At 47.4% G+C, this 27,608-nt stretch overlaps 1 protein-coding gene across 5 annotated transcripts; it reads left to right on the top strand.

Moving 5' to 3' along the window:
* Positions 1–6,779: 6,779 nt before the first annotated feature.
* NELFA (negative elongation factor complex member A) lies at positions 6,780–27,406 on the top strand. 5 transcript variants are annotated; one of them, XM_045529195.1, is made up of 11 exons: positions 6,780–7,174; positions 18,475–18,667; positions 20,455–20,616; positions 21,785–21,874; positions 23,357–23,487; positions 23,585–23,654; positions 23,983–24,071; positions 25,043–25,154; positions 26,001–26,302; positions 26,454–26,553; positions 26,645–27,406. In XM_045529195.1, the coding sequence occupies exons 1-11, from the start codon at positions 6,890–6,892 to the stop codon at positions 26,827–26,829; spliced, it is 1,719 nt and encodes a 572-aa protein (XP_045385151.1). In that variant the 5' UTR covers positions 6,780–6,889; the 3' UTR covers positions 26,830–27,406. The 5 variants fall into 5 exon arrangements, with proteins under 5 accessions (XP_045385151.1, XP_045385154.1, XP_045385153.1 ...); XM_045529198.1 differs by having other exon boundaries at positions 6,796–7,174; positions 18,496–18,667; XM_045529197.1 differs by having other exon boundaries at positions 6,803–7,174; positions 26,019–26,302.
* The last annotated feature ends 202 nt before the right edge of the window (positions 27,407–27,608 follow it).

Here is a 27,608-nt window from a genome sequence, read left to right as displayed (position 1 = left end):
GAGGCTGCTTGCCACCAGCCAGGCGAGTGTGGATCACGAGTCTGACCAAGTTAACTTCCTGCTGAAAGAAAAATGCCAACATGCAGCCCCTGAGTCACCCCAGCTTCTGAGGCTTCCCAGCTGAGGTCCAGGACAGCAAGGAACACAGACAAAATATCCCTGCAGTATTTTTTCCAAGCTCTGAGTCACAGAACCTGTGCGCATGGCAAACTGGCACTGCTCTGCTGGGATGGCTTGTTACGTAGCGGTAGGTAATAAGACAGTTGGGTGGGCATCTGTTTCTACCTGCCACCCCAAAAAGGAATGGAACAAAATAAAGACAAAGGAAGAACCAGAAAACAAACAAAAACAGAAAAGACTAAAACCAAAGACTGATTCTTTCAAACTAGTGAAGAAAGATAAACCTTTGACAGTATTAGCAAGTTAACAGAAAAGTTGCAAATAATAAAAATATGGAATTAAAAAGGAAATAAATACAGGCACAGCAGAATATTTAAAAACAATAAGAGGATATCATAGACAACTTCTCATGAGTAAATCTGAAACCCTATATAAATGAATACATTTACAGAAAAATATAAAATGTCAAAACTAGTATAAAAAGAAATAGCAACTGTTAACAATTAAAGATATTGAAAGGCCACTCAAAACCATCTCCACAAAAAAGCCCCAGGCCCAGACAGACTAAATTGACAAAGAATAGATAATTTCTGCCTTTACACATAGTTACTGAAAATAGATGAAGAGAGAAGTCAACTCCTTTTAGGAGGTTAAGAAACCATAATTCCCAGTCTATGTAAGAAATAACTTACACAGATAAAATTATAGGCTGGGCATCGTGGCTCACGCCTGTAATCCCAGCACTTTAGGAGGCCAAGGTAGGAGGATTGCTTGAGGCTAGGAGTTCAAGACAAGCCTGAGCAAGAGCAAGACCCTGTCTCTACAAAAAATAGAAAAATTAGCCAGGCATAGTGGCACATGCCTATAGTCCAAGCTGCTTGGGAGGCTGAGGCAGGATGATAGCTTGAGCCCAGGAGTATGAGGTTGCTGTGAGCTATGACGATGCCACTGCACTCTAGCCAGGTGATGGAGCGAGAGCCTGTCTTAAAAATAATAAAAATAAAAATGAACATAAAATAAATTTAAAAATAATAAAATTATAGGTCAACTCAGTCAAAAACAGGTACAAATTTTAAAGGAATTCACAATGAATTTTTTTAAAAAAAAAGCAGGGCCATGATTAGGGTGCTTGCTTTGGGCGGAAAATTTAAGGAGATTCCAAATAACTCAGTCATAAAGGTAAGTATTTTAAGGCACTATCTTAAAAATCTAAGTTGATGCAAAAAAAATCCTATGATGAACAAAATACCCAAATCTTAAGTGAAGTCAGCATCAGCATTACTGATTTTTTTTCTTTCACCTCAGCTCCAATATGGCTTAGCACGGCACAGTTACTGGTCCTGTCTCTATTTAAATTTTTATTTTGTTCATCACTAATTTTTTTGTGTGTGTGTTGACATAATCTTTATTTTATACGTAATCACATGGGGGTATACATGATCACAAACGTGCCATCAGATAATCCAAAAGTGATCTACCATAAGGACAGAATCACCTTAACTTCTAAAATGCAGAGGGAGAATTCAAAGCAGAAACTCTCCTCTCATCAAGGAATAGATGGCCTGACTGTTCAAATACTTAAACGGACAAGGTTCCAGGCTGGTTGGGTAGGCAAGAGGAATAGGTTCCTGGGGAGCAGGCAGAAGTAAAGAGTATATGGAACGTAATTTACATTACATTTAAATTAACAACTTTCAAAAGGCTCAAATAAGATGAAATAATTTCACACAAATCCTATTACTTTACAATTTGACAACTCAGAATGCTATTCTCCCCTAATAAATTTATTTAAACATTTTATTAAACACATAGTACCTATAAAGCACTAGCCTTGTGGGAGATACAGACATGAGTAAGCTCTCGTTCTTATTCTTGAGGACTCAGCAATCTGTAGGAAAGATAAGACAAATACACAAACAACCAGACTTGAAGCAGAATGTTATTCATAAGAGAGATATGGACAAATACTGTTGGGCATCTGTGATTATGAAGGTCAACTATAAATCTTTGCAGCTAAAACTGCTGGTTAGAAGATTTCCAAGAAGAATGCACAGTATTAGTTCTTTCTATGAACTATAAAATATATAAGTAGTTACTTTTGCAAACTACCTTTACCATATTACGCAAAAGCAAGGATTTCCCAATGACTTATTAAAAAGTTTCATTCATATCTAAAAATCACTGATTTTTCCAGTATTATTTTTGAATTTTTTAAATATTTATTGTGATGACTGAGTTTTTTGGCACCTCCTTAAACTTCACTTGGCTCCCTCCCCTTACCGTGGTTCTGGCCCTGAAAGATAATCTGTCTTGATAAGTAGGGCTCATGAGAGGGACACAGGAATGGCTGAACATCAGAGATTCTATCGACTCAATTCCTCTGCCGTTAGGTGCCACATTAACAGACTACAGGAAAAGCAGTGTGAGATTTTCTCAACAGATGCAGAAAAAGCATTTTACTAACAGACGAAATACTGTTATGCTTAAAATTCTGGAACATAAAGGAAACAAGAAAACTTCCTTAACTTAAGAAAGGCTACCCACCAATAACCTAGATAGATGTTTTATTTAATGGATAAAACTTTGGCCGGGCGTGGTGGCTCACGCCTGTAATCCTAGCACTCTGGGAGGCCGAGGCGGGCGGATCGCTTGAGGTCAGGAGTTCGAGACCAGCCTAAGCAAGAGCGAGACCCCGTCTCTACTAAAAATAGAAAGAAATTATCTGGCCAACTAAAATATATATAGAAAAAATTAGCCGGGCATGGTGGCGCATGCCTGTAGTCCCAGCTACTCGGGAGGCTGAGGCAGTAGGATCGCTTAAGCCCAGGAGTTTGAGGTTGCTGTGAGCTAGGCTGACGCCACGGCACTCACTCTAGCCAGGGCAACAAAGCGACACACTGTCTCAAAAAAAAAAAAAAAAAAAAACTTAGACACACACCTTTAAGACTGGAAACAAGACAGCAGGATGCTTATTGGCTGTGCTAATGTTCAACAGTACTGGGCACTCTGGCCAATACAATTAAGAATAAAGGAAAAGTATAAATATAAATGGAAGATATAGAACTGTCATTGTTTGGAAATGAGATGACAATAACCAACTAAACCAGCTAAATGAATAAATGTAAGAGTCCATTGAGGCTGCTATATGTAAGATCAACTTAAAAAACATTAATAAATTGTGTTCCTCCATACTCATAACCAAATAGAAAATATAATCGAAAATAAGATTCATTCATAAGAGCAGCAAATACTCTAAGGTATCTGAGAGTTAAGCTAATAAAAATGAACAAGAACTGTATAGAGAAAAATATTAAAGTCTACTAAGATCATAAATAAAGACAAATGAAGGCTATTCTATGTGCCATATACTATGTAAATATGTCAATGCTCTCTGAATTAACCCACAAACTCAATGGAAATCCAATCAAAATTCCACTAGAAATTTTTTTAGAGACTCAACAAACTTACTCTAAAATGTATAGAAAATAAAATAGCAAAATTTATTGTTCTAAAGTAAATAAAAATCAAGACTCTTTATGGTGCAGAATTAAGCAATTAAGAAGATATGACAGGATTACTTGGCACGGGAGAAAAAAAAGATAAAACTGTCTTCACAGAAATGATCATTGTAGAAAATTAACAGAATCTACAAAAATGCTACTAGAACAAATAAATGCAGGATATAAAATCAATATACAAAAATCAATTGTATTTCTATACTGGCAACAAACGCTTGGAAATTGAATATTTAAAACAATGCCCTTTTCTAGCCATTGAAACTACAAAGATAAATAAAAATTTTTAAAAGTATCCTTTACAATAACACCAAAAGATATGAAATACTTAATAGCAAATCTGACAAAAGATGTGTAAAATCTGTACACTGAAAACTATTATACAAAGTGATGCTGAATTTAAAGAAGACCCAAATAAATGGAGAGATATACATACTGTGTTCATGAGACAAAAAAGCTCTCAGTTCTTCCCAGATTCATCTATGGACTCAACACAATTCCAATCAAAATGTCCAAATGCCAGACTTCTTCTTTTTTTTTTTCCAGACAGTCTTGTTCTGTTGCCCGGGCTACAGGGCAGTGGCCTCATCATTGCAACCTTGAACTCCTGGGCTGAAGCAATCCTCCTGCCTCAGTCTCCCAGAGTGCTATGATTACAGGCATGGGCCACCATGCCTGGCCAGCATTTTTTTTGGATAGAAGTTGACAAACAATTCCAAAATTTATATCAAAATGCAGAGAACCTAAAAGAGCCAAAATAACTTTGCAAAGAAACAAAGTTGGAGAACTAGCACTACCTGATTTCAAGGCTAATTAGAAAGCTACAGTAATCAAGGGAGTGTGGTATTGGCACAAAGATAGATGAGTAAGTCAGGATAGAAAAGTCCAGATACGTACCCACATGTATGTAGACAATACATTTTTAAGAAAGGTTCAAATGCAGTTCAGTGGAGTAAGCATAGTCTTTTCAACAAACGATACTGGAACACTTGGATATCCATATTTAAAAAAATTTTTGGCTTTCTAATTTTGCTGTGTGATTGGTGTAATGAGGCATCTTGTCATTTTAATTTGGATTTTTCAGCGTACTGATGAGTTTAAGCATCTCTCCATATGCTTCTCAGGTATCTGGGATTCCCCTTCTATAAATTGCCTGTTCTTATCTTTTGCACGTTGGTCTGTTGGGTTTCCTGTCTTTTTCTCATTGATTTAAGGCATTCCTTTTTTCACTCTGAATATTAATCTATTACTGTTTTTTAATATTGCAAATACCTCCTCCTAGTGGCCTTCTTTGTTAAGCCAGATGTTAAATAGAATTTTTCCTGATAACCCAGAATTGGTTTCAAGAACATAAAACTGAGGACTCAGATGCATCAAGTACCATGTATTCTACAGAAAACTACAAACAGGGTCAATAATCATTTGGATTATTTCACGTTTTTGGCTGTTATGAATAAAGCCACTGTAAACGTTTACATATAGGTTTCTGTGTGAACAAAGATGTTCATTTCAGCCAACTAATGGTTATAATTCAATCATGATTTGTCAAGTGGAGCTGCATCCCTATCACTCTTGCAACCTCAAACTCCTGGGCTTAAGCGAGCCTACTGCCTCAGCCTCCCCAGTAGCTGGGACTACAGGCATGCGCCACCATGCCCGGCTAATTTTTTCTATATATATTTTTAGTTGTCCAGATAATTTATTTCTTTTTTTAGTAGAGAAGGGGTCTCGCTCAGGCTGGTCTCGAACTCCTGACCTCGAGCGATCCACCCGCCTCGGCGCCCCAGAGGGCTAGGATTACACGCTGAGCCACTGCGCCCGGCCCCTATCACTCTTTTCTGATAGCATATTAAATTGGTATGTAACCAAGTGTTTTTCTGGTAAAAAGATTCCAGATAATGTAACCAACTGTTAAACCATTTCTCACCTTCAAGTTATAATTATTAAACTTCTTTCAGCATCAGCGCCACTTATGTGAGCGTTACCCATTAGTCAATGACTGGAGTCTTTGCTGAATCAGGTAATAGCTTTTAAATAATGGAAGAACAATTGCCTCACTTTTTTGTGCTATTCACAATGTAATGACTATAGACACAACACCCTTTTAAACTTAATTTTCATTAACATTTTCTCTATCACTTTAAGTTTAAACACTCAACAGTACGATCAATCCATCCCTGATTTGTAGCATGTGCCGATTTTCATAGTGCAAATTCGCCCACCACTGCCAAGTTCAAGCTGCCAAAGTGACGTCACCGAAAGCGGAGTTGGGCTGACGGGTGCAGCATTTCTACCATTCAGCTACAACACATGCAAACAACGTCGAGAACGTGGATAATAGCAGAATGAAGTAAAATGCCTTTTTAAAAAAGATGAAATAGTAAAATAAGCATAATAAAGTGAAGTTTAATTTTTATTAATGTCTGTATTTAATGATAAGCTCGTACAATTCCGGCAAATTTAACAATGGGCTCTTGGAAGCCAGCTCCGACACATGCCCGGGAGCCAGGACCCTTACTGCACTGGGTGGGTGACCAGTGCACCCCATGGCACCTTCTGGCAGCCCCTCCCCCGTGACACTGCCTGTGTGTCCTCTGACCCCGAGGCCCTACTCTGGGACACGCACCGCCCCAACTTTTACAAGCCGCCACCAAGGAACCTGTACGCGGGGCCCCGAAGCGGCCGCGGGGTGGGCAATGGGGAGCAAGGCGCAGATCTAGCCCAGGGGACTGGAGGCACGCTCGGGTGGCCGAGTGGCCTCGTGTCCGTACTCGCCCACTCCCCGTACGGCCGGCGCTGTCCAGGTGCTGGCTCCGAAGCGAAGCCCGGCAGGGCGACGCCGCACCAGGGCGGAGGGTAAGCGGAGGCTCGCGCGGGCGACTTCGTCTACGCGGAGACCCGAGGGAGGAGGAAGAGAGGGACGGAAGGTGGGCAGATAGAGCGGGAGGTTCGGCCCAACCTGGCAGGCCACCCTCTCGCGCGCCCCAGCACACGGACTGCAGCCCGGCTCGAACCGGGCAAGGACGCGACGGCGCCCTGACGTCATCTTTCGCGGCCGTCCCGAGGGCCGGCCGTGGGCGCCGCCACGCGTTACGGAACCCAACAGGCCTTCCTCTGCCGTGCCCCGTAGGTCCAACCTTCAGCGTTGCTACGAAGCATCTCGTAAGCACGGCTGCCACTCGGCAACGCTGCTCCTCGAGGCCCCGCCCGTGGGGCGCGCCATCCCTGCGCCTCGCAGCCGGGTGGGCGCCGCCATGTTGGGGTCCTCGCTGGGGCGCGTAGGTGTCTTCATAAGATGCCGGTTCGGCAGCGCGCCGCTTCCCCCCAAGATGGCGTCCATGCGGGAGAGCGACACGGGCCTATGGCTGCACAACAAGTTGGGGGCCACGGACGAGCTGTGGGCGCCGCCCAGCATCGCATCCCTGCTCACTGCCGCGGTCATCGACAACATCCGCCTCTGCTTCCACGGGCTCTCATCGGCGGTGAAGCTCAAGCTGCTGCTCGGCACGCTGCACCTCCCGCGCCGCACGGTGGATGAGGTGAAGCAGGCGGGGCCGGCCGTGCCTCCTCAGACCCGAGACCCCCGCTTCCCACCGCGCCCTTCCCATCCCCCTCCTCGCTGCCCCCCCGGAATCCCCACCCGTCCCTCCCCCAATTTCTCCCACTTGCGACTGTTGCCCCTCAGGGCCCTTATACCTTCCTCCTCACACCCCCATCCCGGGCCCTCAACCTGTGCCCCGTCCCCTCAACCTGTGCCCCGTCCCCTCAACCTGTGCCCCGTCCCCTCAACCTGTGCCCCGTCCCCTCAGGGCCCTCACCCCCCTCCCTCGCTCCTCAGGGTCCTCACACTCCCCCGGGGCCCTCACCCCCGCCACTCGCCCCCCAGGGCCCTCACAGTTCCCCGGGGCCTTGGCACTCCCCCAGGGTTCTCACCCCCCCCAACTCGCCCCCCAGGGCCCTCACTCCCCTCGTCTGCCCTGACATTCCCCCTCACCCCTCCTCTCCTCCTGCCCTCACCCCACCCTGGGCCCTCACACCCCAGCCCGAGCCTCGCGCGTGTCCCCTGGCACAGCCGGAGGCGGTTCTGCTGATGAGGGCCGGGGAGGGCTCGGGAGAAAACCTCATTCGTGGCGGGCTGCAACAAGTGGGGCCAGGCCTGGCCGAGCCAGACTCCGGGCTTTTGAGACTTTCGGGTTAGTCTGTTGCTCCTACCTTAGGAAGTATCCAGCTGTTTAGGTCGCTCTATCTTCTTTTTAGTGCATAGTGAGATTTGTTTTCTCTTTTTTCCTAAACGGTATATTTTATCCCTTTCTGTGAAAAATAAACTAGTTTTGCAAGATATTGGTGCACTGTAGTTTAAACATTGCCAACTACTGTTGTATTATTACATAATTATAGGTTATAATTTTTTTTATTGAGATACCATATATAAAAGTGCGTTTGTTCAATTTAACGAATAATAATAGCTTTGGGACTCATTCCTTAATCTCCACACAGGTTAAAAAATAGAACAATGCTGTCTTCTCAGGAGCCCTGCATACGACCTTGTCCCTCCGCCCTCCCCCATTTTGGAGGGCGATGATTTCTTTGCCTGTCTTCATAGTGTTATCAATTATGTGAATTCCTAAACAGTAGAGTTTGGTTTTGCTTGATATAAACTTAATATTATGACTAATATTAAGTGTTGTGTGTATTTTGTGTGTGGTGTGGGTGTGTCTTCTTTTGACACCTTGGTAGGGTCATCCAAGTTGCAGCTGAGGTGGTTCACTTTTCACGGCTGTGTAGTATTCCATTCTCTGAGTAATGTGGCACTTTAAGCTGTTCCATCATAGGACACATTTAGGTTGTGGCCAGTTTTTTGCTGGCGTGAATGCTGTTACCAACATTATTGTGTATCTATTCAGGTGCTTGTAAGCATGGATTTCTCTAGGGTATAATATCTAGGTGTGGCATGGAATTTTGGGGTGGGAGTGGGGAGGTCATAGGATTATGCCAAATTGTTTTTAAAAGTGGTTTTATCGGCCGGACTCAGTGGCTCACGCCTGTAATCCTAGCACTCTGGGAGGCCGAGGCGGGTGGATCACTCGAGGTCAGGAGTTCCATACCAGCCTGAGCAAAGAGCGAGACCCCGTCTCTACTAAAAAAATGGAAAGAAATTAGCGGGCCAACTAAAAATATATAGAAAAAATTAGCCGGGCATGGTGGCGCATGCCTGTAGTCCCAGCTACTCGGGAGCCTGAGGCAGAAGGATTGCTTGAGCCCAGGAGTTTGAGGTTGCTGTGAGCTAGGATGACGCCACGGCACTCTAGCCCAGGCAACAGAGTGAGACTCTTGTCTCAAAAAAAAAAAAAAAAGTGATTTTATCAAATTATGCTCCTCACCTAAACTTGTCAGTCTGGTGGATGTGTAAATATCACCAAGTGGTTTTAATTTGTATCTGCCTTTTTTTTTTTTTTTTTTTGAGACAAGGTCTCTCTCTGTTGTTCTGATAGTGCAGTGGCATCATCATAGCTCACTGTAGCCTCCAACTCCTGGGCTCAAGTGATCCTTTTGCCATAGGTAGCCTCCTGAGTAGATGGGACAGTAGGTGCACCACCACACCTGACTAATTTTCAAATTTTTTTGTAGAAACAGTCTGGCCATGTTGCCCAGGTTGGCCTTAAGTGATCTTCCTCCCTTAGCCTCCCAAAGTGTTGGTGGAAGCCAGCGGAAGCCACCTCACCTGGCCTGGCCTATCTGCCTTATTTTTAATGTGGTTGAACAGTTCTTAATGTGTTTATTTGCTGTTTGGTTTTCTTTTTTGTGAATTGTCTGTTTTTTTTCAGTTGTCTTTTTTTTTTTTTTTTTTTTGGTCATTGTAGGAGTGTTTTGGTGTTTGTAAATGCTACATACCAGTCCTTTTTCAGTTATATGTTTTACAAATATTTCCCAGTTGTGGCTTGATTTAGCATTCTTCCTGGAGTCTGTGGATGAACAAAAGCTCTTAGTTTTAAGGTAGTGGGGCGTATTCATCTGCCCCTACCATTGGTGCTGATTGTATCTCCTTTAGGAAATGCTTCCCCAACCAAGGCCAGGGACCACTCCCTGTGTTATCTTGGCTGAGCTGTACAGCTTTGCCTTTCACTCTTCAATCTTCTGTCTGGAATGGATGACTGTGTGAAGCTAAGAGTCTGATTTTCCACATGGATGTCCAATTAGTCCAGCACCACTGATTGAAATGACTGTCTTTTTTCCGTGGATCTGCACTATGACTTCTGTGGCTCTGTTTCTGGGCTCTGTTCTGTGGGCTATTTATGTACTGCTGTGCTAATAAGCCACTAAGTCAGTTACTGACACTTATGTTCATAATAAGTCTTGTTAGCTAACAGGGCAAACCCTCCCACTTTATCTTTCCTCAGGAGCATCTTTGGCTATTCTTGGCCCTTTGTACTTCCATATATATTTCATGTTCATTTCTCAGGTTATACACATAAAACCTGCCTATTGGGATTTTATCTTCTTAATAATATTAAATCTTATAATTTGTGAATATGGCCAAATCTATTTAGATCTTCTTTAATATCATAAAGTTTTATGATGTTTGTAGAGGCCATCTATCTTATATATTCCTAGGTATTTCACATTTTTTGTGCTGTTTTAAGTGGTATCTTAAAATTTTATTTTCTGTTTGTTGCTGGTATATAGAAATGCAATTGATTTTGAATAATGAATTTGTGAATAACATCTATGCTAATTGCAATAATTTTGTCTGTAGAATCTTCTTGATTTTTCTGTGCACTTAATATTGTTTGGTTTCTTTTTCCAATTACTTGTTTTTTTCTTGTCTTACTGTACTTGCCAGGACCCCTCAGTAAATTGTCTTGTTTCTGATCACACAGGGAGAACTTTGAATGTTTTGCCAAGTAAACATTATATTTCCTGTTGTCTTTGGCAAATACCTTTCTCTAGTTAAGGAAATTCTATTCATGGAAGATTTTTTTATTTCCGAAATATTAATGGGGTACAGATGTTTTTGTTACACGGATAGCTTTTATAATGCTTAAGTCAGGGCTATTAGTGTGCCTGTCACGTGAAGAGCGTTCATTGTACCTATTAGGTTTTTACCCCTCCCTTTCTCCCGTTTCCCCTTCTTGATTTCCAATGACTTTTACTTCTCTGTGTGCCCATTGATTAGTTCTAAATTACTGGAGAGTACATGTGGTGTTTGTTTTTGCATTCCTGAGATACTTCACTTAGGGTAATAGTCTCCATTTCCTTCCAAATTGCTGCAGAAGACATTAATTCATTTCTTTTTATTGCTGAGTAGTACTCCATAGTGTATCTATACCATATTTTGTTAATCCAGTCGTGAATTGATGGACATTTAGGTTGATTCCACATCTTTTCGATTGTGAGTTGTGCTGCAATAAATATTCAAGTGCAGATGCCTTTTTGATAAAATGACTTCTTTTCCTTTGGGTAAATACCTGGTAGTGGGATTGCTGGATCAAATGGTAGGTCTACTTTTAGTTCTTTGAGGAATCTCCATACTGTTTTCCATAGAGGTTGTACTAATTTACAGTACCACCAAGAGTATATAAGCGTCCCTTTCTCTCTGCATCCATGCCAGTATCTATTGTTTTGGACTTTTTAATAAAAGCCACCCTAATTGGGGTAAGATGATATCTCATCGTGGTTTTAATTTGCATTTCCCTTAGCTGTGCGGAAGCTTTTTAACTTAATTAAGTCCCATTCATTTATTTTAGTTGTTGCTGTGATTGCCATTGGGGTCTTCATAAATTCTTTACCTAGATTGATATCTGGAAGAGTTTTTCCAGTATTTTCTTCTAGCATTCTTATGGTTTCATGCTTTCAGTTTAAGTCTTTTGTCCATCTTGAATTAATTTTTGTGAGTGGTGAGAGATGTGGGTCCTGTTTCATTCTTCTACATGTGGCTATCCAATTCTCCCAGCACCATTTATTGAACAGGGCTTCTTTTCCCCAGTATATATTGTTGTTTGTTTTGTCAAAGATCAGTTCACTGTATGTGGATGGTTTTATATCTGGGTTCTCTGTTCTGTTCCATTGGTCTATGTCTCTATTTTTGTGCCAGTACCATGCTGTTCTGGTTACTATACAGTATAGCTGGAAGTCTATAATATGATGCCTCCAGATTTTTGTTATTGTTCTTTTTTTTTTTTTTTTTTTGCAGACAGAGTCTTGTTCTCTCACACCTACTGGATTGCAGTGGCATCATCATAGCTAACTCCAACCTCAAACTCCTGGGTCAAGCAATCCTCCTGCCTCAGCCTCTCAAGTAGCTGGGATTAGAGGAGTGTACCACAACGCCCAGCTAATTTTTTCTATTTTTAGTGGATAATGGGTCTCACTCTTGCTTAGGCTGGTATCAAACTCCTGACCTCAAGCGATCCTCCCACCTCAGCCTTTCAGAGTGCTAGGATTATAGGCGTGAGCCACCGCGCCCGGCTTGTTTTGGCTATCTTTGGAAGGGCTTTGAGGAAATAATAAATGCTGTTACTGGATAAAACCCGTAATCGCTCTGATCCAAAACCTCAGCATTGGCACTAAAGGAAGTTTTAGGGAGAACAGATGTGACTGTGAGATAACTGTTGAATATGTAAAATTATCCAGCTCACAAGGCTACCATGGGAAATCTTAGGGGCATTTCAGTAATGGGTGAATGGGATAACTATATATTTATTGGCTGGAATAACAGATTAGGCCAGCTGCAAAGTGGACAGGAAACAGTGTTTCTCCCAAGGATACAGCTATGAAGTGTCATAACAACTCCCTTTATCATTATGGCTGTCTTCTTCACTGAGAAACTCTGCTGTCTAAAGTCATGAACTCTTGGAAGCTTTGGAATTTGAGATATCAGTAAGAAGGAAAGGTCCCACTTTTGCTACTTGATTTAAGACAGTTTGACACACAGAAGCAGCTTCAATTTCCAACTCAGGGGCAGAATATCCAATAAGGGATGTCTGAACTAACATCCACATCTCTGTTCCCTTTGTTGTTTCCGAGGAAATAGGGCCCAGGCCCACGTCACAGTTCTGATGCTGACGTTTTGCAGAGACTCACCACCCTTCCCCCGGGAACCCAGGACCTCTAATACCTCTGTTTCTTTTCTGCGGTGGCGAAGCACATGTGGTGTCCCTGGCGTGCAGCAAGTCAGTAACTTGACCTTGTCAGACCACAGGTTTGCCCCTGGTAGTCTTAGGCAGATTGGACTGGGCAGTAGCTTCACCTTGTAGGTATACAGTTCCTTATCTGTTTTGGTGAAAAAACATTTAATTTATTCTACAAAATTTGCTGGGCTTCTGAAATTATGATTATCTTTTACCAGATCTAGAAAATTCTCAGCCGTTATCTCATCTGTTGCCTTTGCCCTGGTCTCTCCTTCCTTTCTTTCTGACTGTCCAGTGAGGAGTATGTAGAGCTTCACTCTGTTTTCCATGTTGTTTAACCTCCCTCTTTACCTTCTAATGATTTCCTCTCTCTGTTGCCATCTGGATAATGTCTGTCTTATTTCGTTTATTCATTCTCTCTTCTGTTGTGATTTGCTGATTTTCTTTTGTTTCCTACAAAGCCTCTTATTTTACTTTTATTCCCATAGCTTACTCCCTACTCTCCCCATAAGTAGCATATTCTTTTTAATATGTATCTTTTCCTATGTCTTCTTTAAAAATGCTCTTGCTTTCAGGGTCTTTTTTTTTAAGGTATGATTGACATAAACTACTGGTATCTAAATCGTACAGTGTGGTGTGTACACACTTGTAAAACCACCACAATGAAGATAATGAACATACTCCCCCCTTCTGCTTCTTTGTAATCCTGCCTGTAATCCTTGCCCGTACCCAAGGCTAAGGTGACACTTATGTGCTTTCTGTCACTTATAGATTAGTTGGCATTTTCTGGAATAGTATGTCATAGATCCTGCAGTGTGCTTTTCCCTGGCTTCTTTCACTTGGCATCATTATGTGGAAATTTATCTGTGTGTGCTAATGGTTTGTAGTGCTGTTGCTGAATAATGTTCCTTTGTGTGGATGTGCTCCACGTGTGGATCTGTCTTTGTGTGGACTATTGTCATTTCTCTGGGGAAACACTAGGTGAGGGATGGCCAGGCCATACTGTAGAAGTATGTTTCACTTTGTAAGAAGTTGCCAAACTGCTCTCGAGTGGCTGTACCATTTCACATTCCTGTCAGCAGTATGTAAGAGTTCCAGTTGCTCCATGTTGTTGTCAACATTTTAATTCCAAGCATTCTAATAGGTTTCATTTTGCATTTCCATGACTAGTGATGGTGAGCATCTTTTCTTGTGTTCTTTGCCATCACAGGTCTTACTTGGTAAAGTGTTTACATCTTTGGGGGCATATGTTTTTAATTGATATAAATTATATTGTTCTACATATACAATTCAATTAAAAAAAGTTTTTTTTAATGTTTACCCAAGTTGCTATTCAGCTAATCCAGGGTTGGAAAATTGAGACACATGACCTGCTTTTGTGAGTCCTGTGAGCTAAGAATAGTTTTACATTATCAAAGAGTTGTTTAGAAAAAAGGACTATGTGGCCCAAAGGCCTAAAATAGTCACTCTTTGGCTGCTTACAAAAAACATGTACTGACTTCTGACCTACTCAGTCATCTCCAGCCTCTGTCCTCTCAGTGTGCTGTACTGTCCCCAGCATCAGTGGTGGTGCCTCCGGCTCTGCGCTGCAGTGGGCGGCTCCCCTGTAATGACTGTAAAGATTTGCCATCTATGCCCAGGGTGGAATTGTTGGGTTATAGGACATGTGTTTGCTTAATTTGCTTATGCAAGGGCATTGTGGTGTCCACACTCCACTGGCAGTAGCTGAGGGCACCTGGATCCCACCCCCTTGGGCACTTAGCATTGTCCGGTTTTCTGTTTTTGTAGATCACATGGTTGGAAAGAGCCATATTGTGTTCACTTGGATTTCTCTGGTTCGTTTGGGACTTTTGTCCCTGTGCTCATTGTTAGGGTGGGAACTGTAATGCGGAGTGAGAAAGAATTCTCAACACAGAGATTAGAATAGTTTTAAAGAAAGAGAGTTTATTATACTTCGCAAGGTGGAGAAGGGCATGGCACAAGAGAAAGAAAGTAGTGCAGGTCTGGAGGTACCCGACTTGGGCTTTTTGTTGAGGGTAAAAGAAGAAGGGAAAAAAGTGATTGCTGCCAGCTGATAGCAAAAAGCAGCTATGTCTATTTTTTTCCTTTTTTTTTTTTCTTTTTCTCTTCTCTGTGAGGCTGGTTTACCAGCAACCTTGGAATGTGGTCTGATGAGAGCTGGGGCAGAGGTGGGGAACTTGCACCCCTGCTGGCTGCTCATGGCTCTTTGAGGCTGTTAAAAACAAAACTCTCAAATAAAACAATTTAAGCCACAGGTGGTTAACCTAATAAAAGGTTAGTTGTGTGTGATCTTCTGGTTCAAAGGGGCAGTTATGTGCTGTGAGTTTATTCCTCTGTTTTATTTTTTTCTGTTAGATGGTTTATTAGCCAGGCTGTCCTATCACTCACAGCCTTCTAAGATTTCCTCTTTGTACATTGCCTGTTAATAGCATCTGCCTACTTTTCTTTTCTTTCCTTTTTTTCTTTGAGACAGAGTCTTACTCTGTTGCCCAGGGTGTAGTGTAGTGGTGTCATCATAGCTCATTGAGACCTCCAACTCCTAGACTCAAACTATCCTCCTGCCTCAGCCTCCCAAGTACCTAGAACTAAGGCATGTGCCACCCCGCCTGCCTGGCTTTTCTATTTTTTGTAGAGATGGAGTCTTGATCTTGCTCAGGCTGGTCTTGAACTCCTGAGCTCAAGGGTTCCTCCCACCTCAGCCTCCTAGAGTGCTGGGATTACAGGCGTGAGCCACCACGCCCAGCCAGCATCTGCCTATTTTTCTGTTAGGGTTGCTGTCCCCTTGTTGATTTATGAGGGCTCTTTGTATACTTTGGATATTAAATACTTGCTGGTTTTGAACATTATAGGTACCTTCTGCCATTTTGCTCCCTGCCATTTTGCCCTTCACTGAACAGAAACCTTTAAGTTTAATACACAGTAACCATTTTTTGGCTTATGGCTTGTGCTTCTGAAGTTTTGTTTAAGAAGTCATTAGATATGCTCGCTTCGCTTTGTAGTTCTCCCGTTCATAGCTAGGTCTCTAATGTATCCGAAATCCACCCTTACACATGCTCTTAGGTTGGGAGTCAGTTTTATTTTTCTCTGTGTTCTGAGTCCAGGGCCCCCTGCCATGCATTGGATGCAAGCTGATTCTCCTTTCCTGGTGGATTTGTGGTTTATGTGTGGGGTGGGGAGAAATGTTCTAGCAGCCTATGCCAGGTTGTACTCTTGGCAAGAGCTGGAAGCCACTTATTGATGAATCTGTCTCCCTCAACTGACTGAAAGGCAGGATTCTTGTTGAAAGGTTTGTTTAATCTAAAGGTAGATGTTTTAGTCAGCTTGGGCTGCCGTAACAGTACCATAGCCTGGGTGGCTTAAACACCAGGCGTTTTATCTGTCGTGGTTCTAGAGGCTGGAAGTCTGAGATCAAGGCACTGGCCCATGCAGTTTCTGGTGAGGGCTCTCTTACTGGCCATCAGACAGCCACCCTCTGACTGTGTCCTCATGTGATGGTGGTGGTAGGGATCCCATCAACCAGGCTCTGGCTTCGTGACCTAATTACCTCCCAGTGGTCCTCATCTTTGAGTATAGTTGGCCCTTTGTATCTGTGGATTCAACTGCAGGTCAAAAGTATCCAAGAAAAAAAACAATAAAAATCATGATACAGCAGTAAAAACCAATACAAGTAAAACAATATGGTGTAACTATTTATATAGCATTTACATTATATTAGGTAATACAGATAATCTAGAGATGATTTAAAGTATACAGGAAGATGTACATAGATGCAGATACTCTGCCATTTTATATCAGGGACTTGAGCATCAGTGGATTTGGTATCAGAGATGGGTCCTGGAGCCAATCCCCTGAGGATACTGAGGGATGACTGTACCATCAGTTGGGGATTAGGGCTTTGCTATTGTCTGGATATTTGTATCCCCGCAAAATTCATATGTTGAACTCTAACCTATAAGATGATGGTTTTAGGGGGTGGGGCCTTTTGGGAGGTGATTAAGTCAAGAGGCCAGAATCCTCACCAATGGGATTAGTGCCCTTATAAAATAGACCCAGGGGAGCTCAGTCACCCCTTCCTTCCATCATGTGAGGACACAGCAGGAAGGTACCAGCTGTGACCGAGGAAGTGGTTCCTCGCCAGACACCAGATCTGCCAGCATCTTGATCCTGGGCTTCCAGCTCCAGAACTGTGAGAAATAAATTTCTGTTGTTTATAAGCTACCCAGTTTGTGGTATTTTGTTATAGCAGCCCCCCAAAAATAAGATAGGCTTCAACATATGTATTTTGAAGAGACACAAACATTTAGTCCATAATAGTGGCCTTTTTTGTTTTTAACCTCCTGGACTTTTTTTTTTTATTATCATTTTTATAAAATTCTGTCCAGCTTGCCTCTTGGTAGATATATTAGTTTCCTACAGCTGCTGTAACAAAGTACCACAGAATGAGTGGCTTAGAACAACAGAAACTTGTTGTCAGCTCTGGGTGACCAGAGTCACGGTGTTCCAGGGCCCTGTTCTCAGAGGCTCCAGGAAAGAATCTGTCCTGGGCTTCTCCTCCAGCTGTAGGCAGCCTTGCCTCAGGCCTTCCTGGGCTTGGAGGGGCATCACAGTGGTCCCGTGTAGGGAATGGGGGGACCTATGCCATGGTTGGGGGTTGGGGTGGCAGGTGCCACCAGGCCTCCTCTATGTCTGAGGAATAGAAAGGGGCCTGGTCCAGGGGTGTGGGGCAGGAGCCCCTCTTTATTCCTGCAGGGCCTGACTGGCCCCAGGCTGGGTGGGGTGCTCCTTAAAGGGCTAGGGCCCTGGGGTACTGCCTGGTTCCAGAGGGAAGCCAGTGAGGAGAGTGAAGGGGCAAGGTTTGGAAGGGTGGTAGGGAGATGGTGAGATGGTGGTAAGATGGTGGCACTGCATGGCTGCAGCCCTCTCAGGACAGGACTTAGGTGGTCAGGGTGGGGGATTGTCAAGAAGGCCTGTGCTGGATGTCGGCCTCCAGCCTCTGCACCTGTGTAGGGCAGAGGCAAGACTGGAACGTGGCACTCCATGCTGGCTGGCCCAGGCTCCTGGGGGTGCGGCACAGAGGGGCCTGGGGAAGAGTCCCACCTCCCAGGTGCAGCTTCCTCAGCCCCACGTCTGGCCTGTGGCCTCCCTGGCCTGGGAAGCACGAGGCCTCGCACCTGGTCCTGAGGGCTCTCCAGAGGCTCTGGAAGCTCCTGCTTGGCTTCTTTGGTTCACTTCCGGCTCCCTGCAGCCCTCAGGCAGCCGGCCCTGACCCAGATGGCTGGCGGGGCATTGACCCAGGCACCTCTACTCAGCCACGTGCTGGCCCAGTTCCCCGGAACCCTCCTCTGCCTTTTCAGACACACCCCTTTCCCTGACAGCTGCAGGGGACTGAGACCCTGTCCTTTTGCTGAGTGAGTTGAGGCCACCTGCCTGCCTCGGTGCTCCCCACCCCACCAGTGGGTTTCCTAAATGGAATTGGTGGCCCTGGCTTCTTGGCCTTCAGGTCTTGTTACACCTGCACAGCAAGGATGGGGTGCTGCCAGGGGCTGTCTGGGCTGCCGTGGGGGGCACTACAGCCTGGTGGAGGCTGTGATGGCTCAGGAAAGCGGGGTGGCCGGGCAGGCACAGAGGAAGGGGAGCCCACCTGAAACCTTGGCAGATGGGGTGGGCATGCTCACCGCCTTCCCATGCAGCAGCGTCTCCTCTCTCGGCAGATGAAGGGTGCCCTGATGGAGATCATCCAGCTTGCCACCCTTGACTCGGACCCTTGGGTACTCATGGTCGCGGACATTCTGAAGTCCTTTCCTGATACGGGGTCGCTTAACCTGGACCTTGAGGAGCAGAATCCCAATGTTCAAGATATTTTAGGAGAACTTAGAGAAAAAGGTATGTTGTATGGCTTCAGTTGATGTTGGGAGGAGAGAATGGGTCCTCCTTTAAGAACTTTTTTCTAAAATGAATTTGATTTTTAGAGTGTTATGTGTGTTATCAAAAATTTGATTTTTAGACTGTAGTGTGTAGTGGTTCCTAAAATATTAACCACACACACACGCCATCCCCTCTCTGTATGCCACTGCCTGGCTTTTTTCCAGTCTTTGAAAAACAAGCTTATAACAGCCCAAGGCCCTTCTGACTGCTCCTGCTCTGCCTGGAAGTGTTTTATTCACTGTAGCTTCACACTCACTGTCCCTATCTGACCAGCTCTGTGAGGGGAGGGGCTCTGCCCATTCAGGTCATATCTCCAGCGCCTAGAACATTCCCTGGCCCAGAGTAGATGCTCAGAAATGCATGTTGAAAATGTCAGCAATTAAGTAGTTTAGAATGTGAACTGAAAAACCATTTAGAAAATATTTTCAAGTGGTTTTAAAGAACATATAATGATGGGTTAGTCTGTGCCTTTTCTGAATTTCTCTCCTGCTTTGGAGGATTGGAACTGGCAGCCCCTGTGAGATCAAACCCTGTGCTCTAGCTCCTATGAGGAGAAGCACCCAGAGAGCTGGCCAAGGGGCAGAGAAGTCAGCCTGACTTTCTCTCACCTACGAGGTGACCACTCTTGCACTTTTTAGGTGGGTAATTGATTTGGTTTTTTTTTTTTGTTTGTTTGTTTGTTTGTTTTTAAGGCAGAGTCTTGCTCTGTCTCCCAGGCTAGAGTGCAGTGACGTCATCACAGCTCACTGCAACCTCAAACTCCTGGGCCCAAGCAATCCTCCTGCCTCAATCTCCCAAATAGCTGGGACTACAGGTGCCAGCACCACGCTTAGCTAATTTTTCTATTTTTTGTAGAGACGAGGTCTCGCTCTTGCTCAGGCTGGTCTCAAACTCTTGCCCTCAAGAGATTCTTCCACCTTGGCCTCCCAGAGTGCTGGGATTATAGGCGTGAGCCATGGTGCCCAGTACTTGATTTGTGATTGCACCACACAGGTGCTTCTGGAACATGGTCTGGATGAGTCCATCCACCCTGCTGGAGTTTCTCTTGGAGGGTGGTGAACTCATTCTTTGCAAGTCTGTGTGCTTTTTCTCAAAGTGGTTTCTGTAATGAATTTGGGCAGCAGGAGCTTCCATCCCTCGGGTTTTTCTCGAGCCCTCACTGCTAGGTGACTGCACAGACCCAGGAAACGTATGTGGCCCTCGGCAACACTGAGGAGAGACCACCAGCCTGGGACTGTGTGGGGTTGGAGGAGAGAAGCCACAGATGTATTCTTCCTGTTGTTTGGGGCCATATTTGGTCAAAATCTCATGATCCTGAATTTCTAAATGCATGAAGCTCTCTCCAAAAATAACTGTTATTTGTGTACACCTGTGTTCTCAGACACCAGTGGTGCTGAAGGCTCACGGCTAATAGACCAACAAGACGTTCCTCGTTCTTTCTCCTAGGCATTTCTGTTTCTAAGCAGCCCCCTGGGGTTCTGATGAGCCCGCCCCTGTGTGGGACACCTGTCCTTGCTACCTGGCCCACTTGGGTAGCCTTGGCTCCTGGGGTGGTGGGTTTGGAGCAGCATGAGTTGGTTTGGAGGCCCACAGGGGACTCAGAAACAAAGCAGGAGCTACCACAGCCATCACTAAGGAATGTGTGGTGGGGTGGCCTTTTTCATCTTAGCTGTGAGCTTTTTAGCCAAGGCTACCCATGCAAGGGTGCTGCGCCTCATAACCATCGTGTGGTTGTCTCCATGCAGTGGGTGAGTGCGAGGCATCTGCCATGCTGCCACTGGAATGCCAGTACTTGAATAAAAATGCCCTGACGACCCTCGCTGGACCCCTCACTCCCCCAGTGAAGCATTTTCAGCTGAAGCGGAAACCCAAGAGTGCCACGCTGCGGGCCGAGCTGCTGCAGAAGTGTGAGTATCCGCTGCCTGGCAAATCGCACTTGGTCTTTCTAGCGTTTCCAGTGTTAGATTTCTTTCAGATTTTAAGGTACAGAGGCTTATTTTCGAGAAAACAATCAGAGATTGGCATTACGTTTTTTTGTTAGAAATTTATTTATCAATATACTAAACTGTGTGTTCTGAAAACGTGCTTTTCACATTACTGCACTCCAGCCTGGATGACAGAACAAGACCCTATCTCAAAAAAAAAAAAAAAAAAAATCTGACCATTTCATTTAATGTCTTCCCAAACAGCATCTTATAAAATGGAAGATGTTTGCTGGGAAAAGGGCAAGAAAATTGATTCCTCCAACTAAGTAACAAAATACAGATTTCAATGAACTTTTATTTTGAATGGCCATGCAATTAATTTTACAACATATATGAATACTCTGTTTTCAGAGACCCTGAATAAAGTACTCATAGCTGCTGTGCATGACTCTTGACTAGAACAGCAGAACCCTGGATCCAGTGCTGTCCTGGTGGCTTATGGAGCCACAGGGCCCACCGGGTAGCCTTTCAAAGTCTCCACTCAGTCCCTCGGGCCTGGCCCCCTAACGCCACAGCAGTCACACCCGCCCTCCTGCAGCAGAGCCTGGTGCTGGGCTCTGTCCCTCTGCATTGCAGCCGCAGCCCCACCTCTGCTGCAGGCTCTCAGATCCTGACCCTCCAGCCTTACTGAGCTGGAAAAAGTCTCTTTGTTTCTTCCTCATACGTGTGCATTGATGGCAGGGAAAACCCTAGCCTGCCTGCTGACTCGGTGAGATGGTGCTCCAACCAGCCTGAGCCCAGGGCTGCCCAAGGGTCCCCTCCTGGCCTGTGTAGAGGCGGAAAGTCCCCTTGACTCCTCTGCTACCTGCTCCCCTCTCCCACCCAGTCTCCCGGGAGGGGCAGCTGTGGCCCCGAAGCTGCTGTAGCAAACTTATAGGAATGAGGTCTTCACACAGAAAAGTCTAACCGTGGTATTTGAACTTGTGCTAGGCTCTCAGCGAATGGATGAATGCTTATTTAGAAAAAATGAAAATTTGTACACGCATACTTCTAACTCATCCTTTTTTATACATCAGACTTAATGAGGTAGGATTGACAAGGGTGAGAGCACTGCTTGGATGAGTGCTCACACGCAGCCTTTCCCTGACAGCCACCGAGACGGCCCAGCAGCTGAAGAGGAGCGCAGGAGTGCCCTTCCACGCCAAGGGCCGGGGGCTGCTCCGGAAGATGGACACCACGAGTAAGGCCGCGCTCACCCTGCCCCACGGCTGCCACTCGCTCAGACCTGAGATAAAACACACAGGGCCGTGAGGCTTGGTGCGAGTCCAGCCTGCTTAAGGGCCAGAGCTGTCTGTTGCTTGTCAAACAGGAGGGTTTGACTTGAAAAACACTACCTTTCCTTATCAGGAAAGTCACATAAACGTTAAAGCTGGTCAGACGCCAGCCGTGGTGAGCATGTAGGAAACAAGAATGACGAACTCGGGGTGCTTTACGAGCTTCTCCATTGGGACAGGGACCTGGGAGGAAACATGAACATGTTAAGCTGGGGAAGACCAGAATTTGAGGGACTTTGTTCCCCTGCTGTCTACAGTGGCCGTCACAGGTGGGGCTGGCAGGGACAGGTGTAGGCAGACTGTAGCTGTTCCCACCTTTCCTGGCTTGGCCTCCTGGCCCAGGTGCTGTTCCTGTGCTGTGTGTCTCCCTGGGAGAGCCTGGAGATGGTGGCGGCCTCCTCGCAAGGCTGCAGCCTGACGGGCAGAGAGGAGGTGCACCTCGGGGCCCCCACCCAAAGCACTGTCCTTAGACCTGCACCTTCATTTGTCCTCCATGATTTGTGCTTACTGCCCTCCGGGTTGGGCGCAAACTTATGCAGAAGTTGACATTGATGACAAGAAAATGGGGTTGTCCCTGGGAACTGTGGCAGAGCACGCACACCCCCAGAAGGTGCTGGGCTGGAGGCCGTGGTCCTGCAGGGGACAGCTGGGTAAACACATGCCCAGTGGGGCCTGCCCTGCTGGTTCATCTGGGAGCTTGTCCACCAGGCTCCTGTAGTCCCAGAAGCGTCCGTGTGGGGCCTGATCAGTCAGCTGGGACAGGACTGGGTAGAGGGGAGGGCGGTCCTCCTCCAGTGTGTGGCGGAGGCTTGTGTGTTGAGAGGCACAGAAGGAAGTGAAGGCCCAGAGCCTGTCTGCAGTGGTGCGACTCCATGTGAGAGAGACGCTGTGGCTGGAGATGTGACTCCCGTTTTGGCTCAGTGTCCTTGGCAAAGATGTCACGGGTTGACTGAAGCCATTGCTCTTCTGGGCAGGCCGACTCTTCCCTTGGTTGGCCGCAGGGAGAGGGCCAGCACCCTAAGGTCCAGGGGCCCCAAGTGTCCTGGCCAGCTGTTATCTCCCTCACCCCCTGCCCACAGAGATGCAGTGAGCCCACGAGAGAGAGGGCTCGTGCCGCTGGGCGCCACAGCCTGGCGCTTCCTGGTGGACTCACAGAGCTGTGACTGGGCAGGTGGCATCTGAGCTGAGTGTCCTTTCCCCACAGTGGTGCTGGCAGGAACAGCCTTTGTTCATTATAGAAAAGGGCAGAGCACACAAACAGGCTCAAGATGAGCTCCCCTTGCCGTCCTTCCCTGGCAGCCCCATCCCGGGTCCCCTCTGGTGTCAGGGTGCTGGGGGCTCTTGCTGGCCGTTGCCATGGATGGCTGACTGTCCTGCCCTCTCTCCAGCCCCGCTCAGAGGCATTCCGAAGCAGGCGCCCTTCAGAAGCCCCACGACGCCCAGTGTCTTCAGCCCCACTGGGAACCGGACCCCGATCCCACCTTCAAGGACGCCGCTGCGGAAAGAAAGGGGTGTGAAGGTGGGCCTGTCCCCCTGGCTTCTGTGACCACCCCCTACCAGATGAACTTCGCTTCTTCACGTTGTCATTAAGTGTGGAGTTATGTTTGTTTTGGCAGCTGCTCGATATTTCTGAGCTGGATATGGTTGGTGCCGGCCGAGAGGCGAAGAGGAGAAGGAAGACGCTAGGTGCGTGTCCCGGCATTCTGTCTGGGTCTGCAGGGGGAGGGGTGGCAGTATGGCCCTGCTGTGGCCTGGCTCTGCCTCTGCAGCGGGCAGGGTGTGCAGGCGCGTTCTTGGGCAGGGCTGCCAGCAGGGGATACAGGGCCAGGCTGCGCTTCCTTGGAGCTCCTCTTCCTTGACTGGAGGACACCGTCTTCTCGTCACGGCAGCCCTTTTCCTCTGCCTTGGACACTCTTTGGAACCGCAGTCATGAGCCGAGCCTGTGTGGACGCTGGTACTTTCTGTACTCGGAGGCCTCTGGGGTCATTAACAAGGATCCCAACTTTGTCAACAGATGCAGAGGTGGTGGAAAAACCAGCCAAGGAAGAGACAGTTGTTGAAAATGCCACCCCAGACTACGCGGCCGGCCTGGTGTCCACACAGGTAGGGTTCAGCGCAACGTGGCTGTGGCACTGCCAGCGTCTGCCCCCAGCACCGATGGAGCCAGCCTTTGCTCTCTCTGGTTGCGATTGCTAGCCACTAAAATGTGTTCTGAGAATATACATGTGTGTGTATATATGTATGTACTGTGTGTCCAGGTATGTATGTGTGTGTGTATGAGAGGCAGTGAGGGCCACAGGGCCCTAACATGGGCATCAGACTCGGGTTTGGAACCACCACCTGCCCCACACTTACTGGAGGGGTTGCCTGGGGAGTCTGCACAGCACTGTGCCTTGGTTTCCCCTCTGTCAAGTGGGGGTGGCAGTGCCTGTCTTGCAGGCGGCTGTGTAGGGGTGGCAGATGAGGGTCAGGCCTGGGGGTGCTAGGTGTGGAGCCTGTCCAAGATCTCAGTACCCTGAAGACTCCAGTCCTGCCTGTGGACGGGGAGGAGGAGGGACAGCAGGGAGTGGCCCCTCCCCGGCACGTCTGCGGGAACAGTGTGGCCTTGCAGAGATGAGGGTGGATCATCAGCATCCCTGGCCAGGGCCTGGAAAAGGCCATGCCACAGTGACCGTTTCTGGATAATAGGCTTCTTTCTTCCTGTTTCATAGCTGTGTTTTCTAACTTTCTTAGAATGAGCATGTCTTCTTTTTATAATAGGCTTTTGTGGTAATTTTCTTCTTTCCTCAAAGATGGTTGGTTTAGGAGGTTCCCTAAGTACCTCCCTCTCTGTAGACAGGAGCAGCTCCTACTGAGGTGGCTTCGGGTGCCGGGGGGCTAAGGGGCAGGAGGCCAGAGCTGGAGGCTTGGGGTCCCATTGCCTAGACTAAGGGGGCTTGGGAGAGCATCCCCACACTGTCCTGTTCCAGTGCTGGGGGTCTCAAAGGAGCCCGCACAGCTGGTGTCTGGGGTGGGGGAAGCACACACTGAAAACCTGGCCTCTTCCAGGAGGGACCTTAAACTCTGTCTTCCAGAAACTCGGGTCCCTGAACACTGAGCCCGCACTGCCCTCCACGAGCTACCTGCCCTCCACGCCCAGCGTGGTTCCTGCCTCCTCCTACATCCCTAGCTCCGAGACCCCCCCAGGTGAGTGGACAGTAGGCTGGGCAGAGTCAGCCCCAGAAGCCCCTTGCCAGTCCCTTGCCTGGAGTCCTGAGGGTGCTCTGCACTGGGCCCAGTCTCAGGCCAAGCTCCTGAGTGAGTCCAGCATGTCCACCAGGAGATGGTCTTGCCCAAGGGGAGCTGCAGGGGGCTGTGGTTCTCACGTATTTGACATTAGAGTGTCTGTTCTGTTGCTCTCCTTTAGCCCTTGTGGGTCTAGGGTGGGAGCCCCTGCTGGCCAGCACAGGTTTGAAGAAATAAACCAAAAGCGTTAATCTGCTTGGTTCTTCCTGGGAGGAAGTGGGGAAATGCCACTGTGGGCTTTACAGGAAAGAGAATCCCGGTCTGGGGGTGGCTTCTGCTTAGCCCATCCAGTGACTCCAACTCTTGCTTCTGGGCAGGTGGGAGGGGGAGCTGCGAAGGAGGGCGCTGCCAGGGTTACAGCAGCTCGGGTGCCAGGGCTCCCTCATAGTCCCACAGTTTGGTAAAGAAAATACCTAAGAAGTTGAACTTGGGTTAGTAAATTTTGTTCAGGCTTTTGCTCCAAGCTCAGGAGCTTAGCAAGGCATCGGGGTGGCTCACCCTGGGGTCAGGCAGCCTCTTGGGTCCCTACATCTTGTCTGTGAATCTGGAAAGGCCTGAGACCACTGGCTGTCTCCAGCTGGGGCTCTCGGGGCTTGTGCCCCTGGCCTGGCCAGTGTCTCTGGGTGCCCTGGCTGGGGACCGGGGAGGGCGGAGAGCAGGTGCATGGGGCAAAAGGCCTGGAGAGCAGAGGGTGGGGGTCCCGCCCCACAATGTCCCCCCCCCCCCCCCCCCGGCCTTCCTCACCAGGCCACACTCTGCCTGCAGCTACATCTTCCCGGGAAGCCAGCCTGCAGGCCAGCCGGCCACCAGAGGAGCCCAGCACCCCAAGCCCCACGCTGCCAGCACAGTTCAAGCAGAGGGCACCTATGTACAACAGCAGCCTGAGCCCGGCCACACCCACGCCTACAGCGCCAGCCTCACCTCTAACACCCACCACACCCCCGGCTGTCGCCCCTGCCGCCCAGACACCCCCGGTGGCCATGGTGGCCCCACAGACCCAGCCCCCTGCCCAGCAGCAGCCTAAGAAGAACCTGTCCCTCATGCTCACGGTAGGTGCACCTGGTGGGGCCTGCAGGCCACCAGGTTGATGGTGCTGCTTGGCCACTGCACCTGGGGTGGGGGTGCTGCTGTGCCTGTAGGTGGGAGCAGGAGGTGGCTCTGGGGGGTCCAGGCACACACCTGCTCTCCTCGCCCTTGTAGAGGGAGCAGATGTTTGCTGCCCAGGAGATGTTCAAGACGGCCAATAAAGTCACACGTCCCGAGAAGGCCCTCATCCTGGGCTTCATGGCAGGCTCCCGAGGTATGTCCCTATGGCCAGGCCTGGGTGGTGCCCTGGGTGGGGGAAGGGCTCCCTGGCCCAGGCACCTACCCAACAGCCTCTGTCCCTACAGAGAACCCGTGCCAGGAGCAGGGGGATGTGATCCAGATCAAGCTGAGTGAGCACACAGAGGACCTGCCCAAGGCAGACGGCCAGGGCAGCACCACCATGCTGGTGGACACAGTGTTCGAGATGAACTATGCCACGGGCCAGTGGACGCGCTTCAAGAAGTACAAGCCCATGACCAATGTGTCCTGAGGGCTGCCCGCCCCACTGCTGGCCCTGACCAGGGCTCCAAGGGATGACAGCTTTGCTGGCTTCCAGTAACCAGATGGTGGACACCCAGCAGCCTCTTTGTTTTAGATCCATTTCTCTGGGGTGTTTTAGGCTTTTTTTAAATTTTAATATGGGTTACTTTTTGTGTGATTTAAGATACTTTTTTGGATTCCATGTTACATTTTTGAATGTTAAAACTAACCAAAAAGTTAAAACATCCTACTTTTAGTGCCAGCTCTGCCTGTTAGACTTTTACCCTTTAAAATTTTTTCTTTTTAATTCCAGTGATCTTGAGTGAGGGCTTTTCCTTGCTAGTGCAGCACTCTCCCCACCCCACAAGGTTGAGGGGATCAAAGATAGTGCACGGCAGTGCTGGGGATCGGGTGGGAATGGCCCCAACTGTGCCGGAAAACGAGAGACAGTGGGCTTCCTCCACCAACAGCGCCTGCCTCAGAGTTTTGTATTTGTCTTTTGTATAGTTATGGACACTTCAGACAATCTTTGGGTACCTATTTTCATTGTAAAACTATCTGAATAATTAAAGGTTAGCTTTTCTAAAGAAAGCCCCCGGAGCTGTGTTTCAGGCCAGCTTGTCCTCCCTGCTCCGGGGGCTCCAGCCCCTCCCTACGCAGCTGGCAGGTTCCAGGGACACCTAGGACCGCAGGGTGGATAGCGGGTAGGATCAGCCACGGGTGACCCGTTGACTTCAGGGCTGTACTCAAGGGCTCTTTAGCAGAGAAGGCTTGGGGACTGCTCTGCTC

Source organism: Lemur catta, chromosome 17 (assembly GCF_020740605.2).
Source record: "Lemur catta isolate mLemCat1 chromosome 17, mLemCat1.pri, whole genome shotgun sequence".
Lineage (NCBI taxonomy): Eukaryota > Metazoa > Chordata > Mammalia > Primates > Lemuridae > Lemur > Lemur catta.
This window is presented reverse-complemented; position numbering and strand designations above follow the sequence as displayed.

Coding starts and splice junctions, on each gene's coding strand:
- NELFA (XM_045529195.1), top strand. CDS start 6,890: ATGTTGGGGTCCTCGCTGGGGCGCGTAGGTGTCTTCATAAGATGCCGG. Junction 20,617..21,784: donor GGCCGAGCTGCTGCAGAAGT/GTGAGTATCCGC, acceptor TTTCCCTGACAG/CCACCGAGACGGCCCAGCAG. Junction 26,554..26,644: donor CTTCATGGCAGGCTCCCGAG/GTATGTCCCTAT, acceptor CTGTCCCTACAG/AGAACCCGTGCCAGGAGCAG.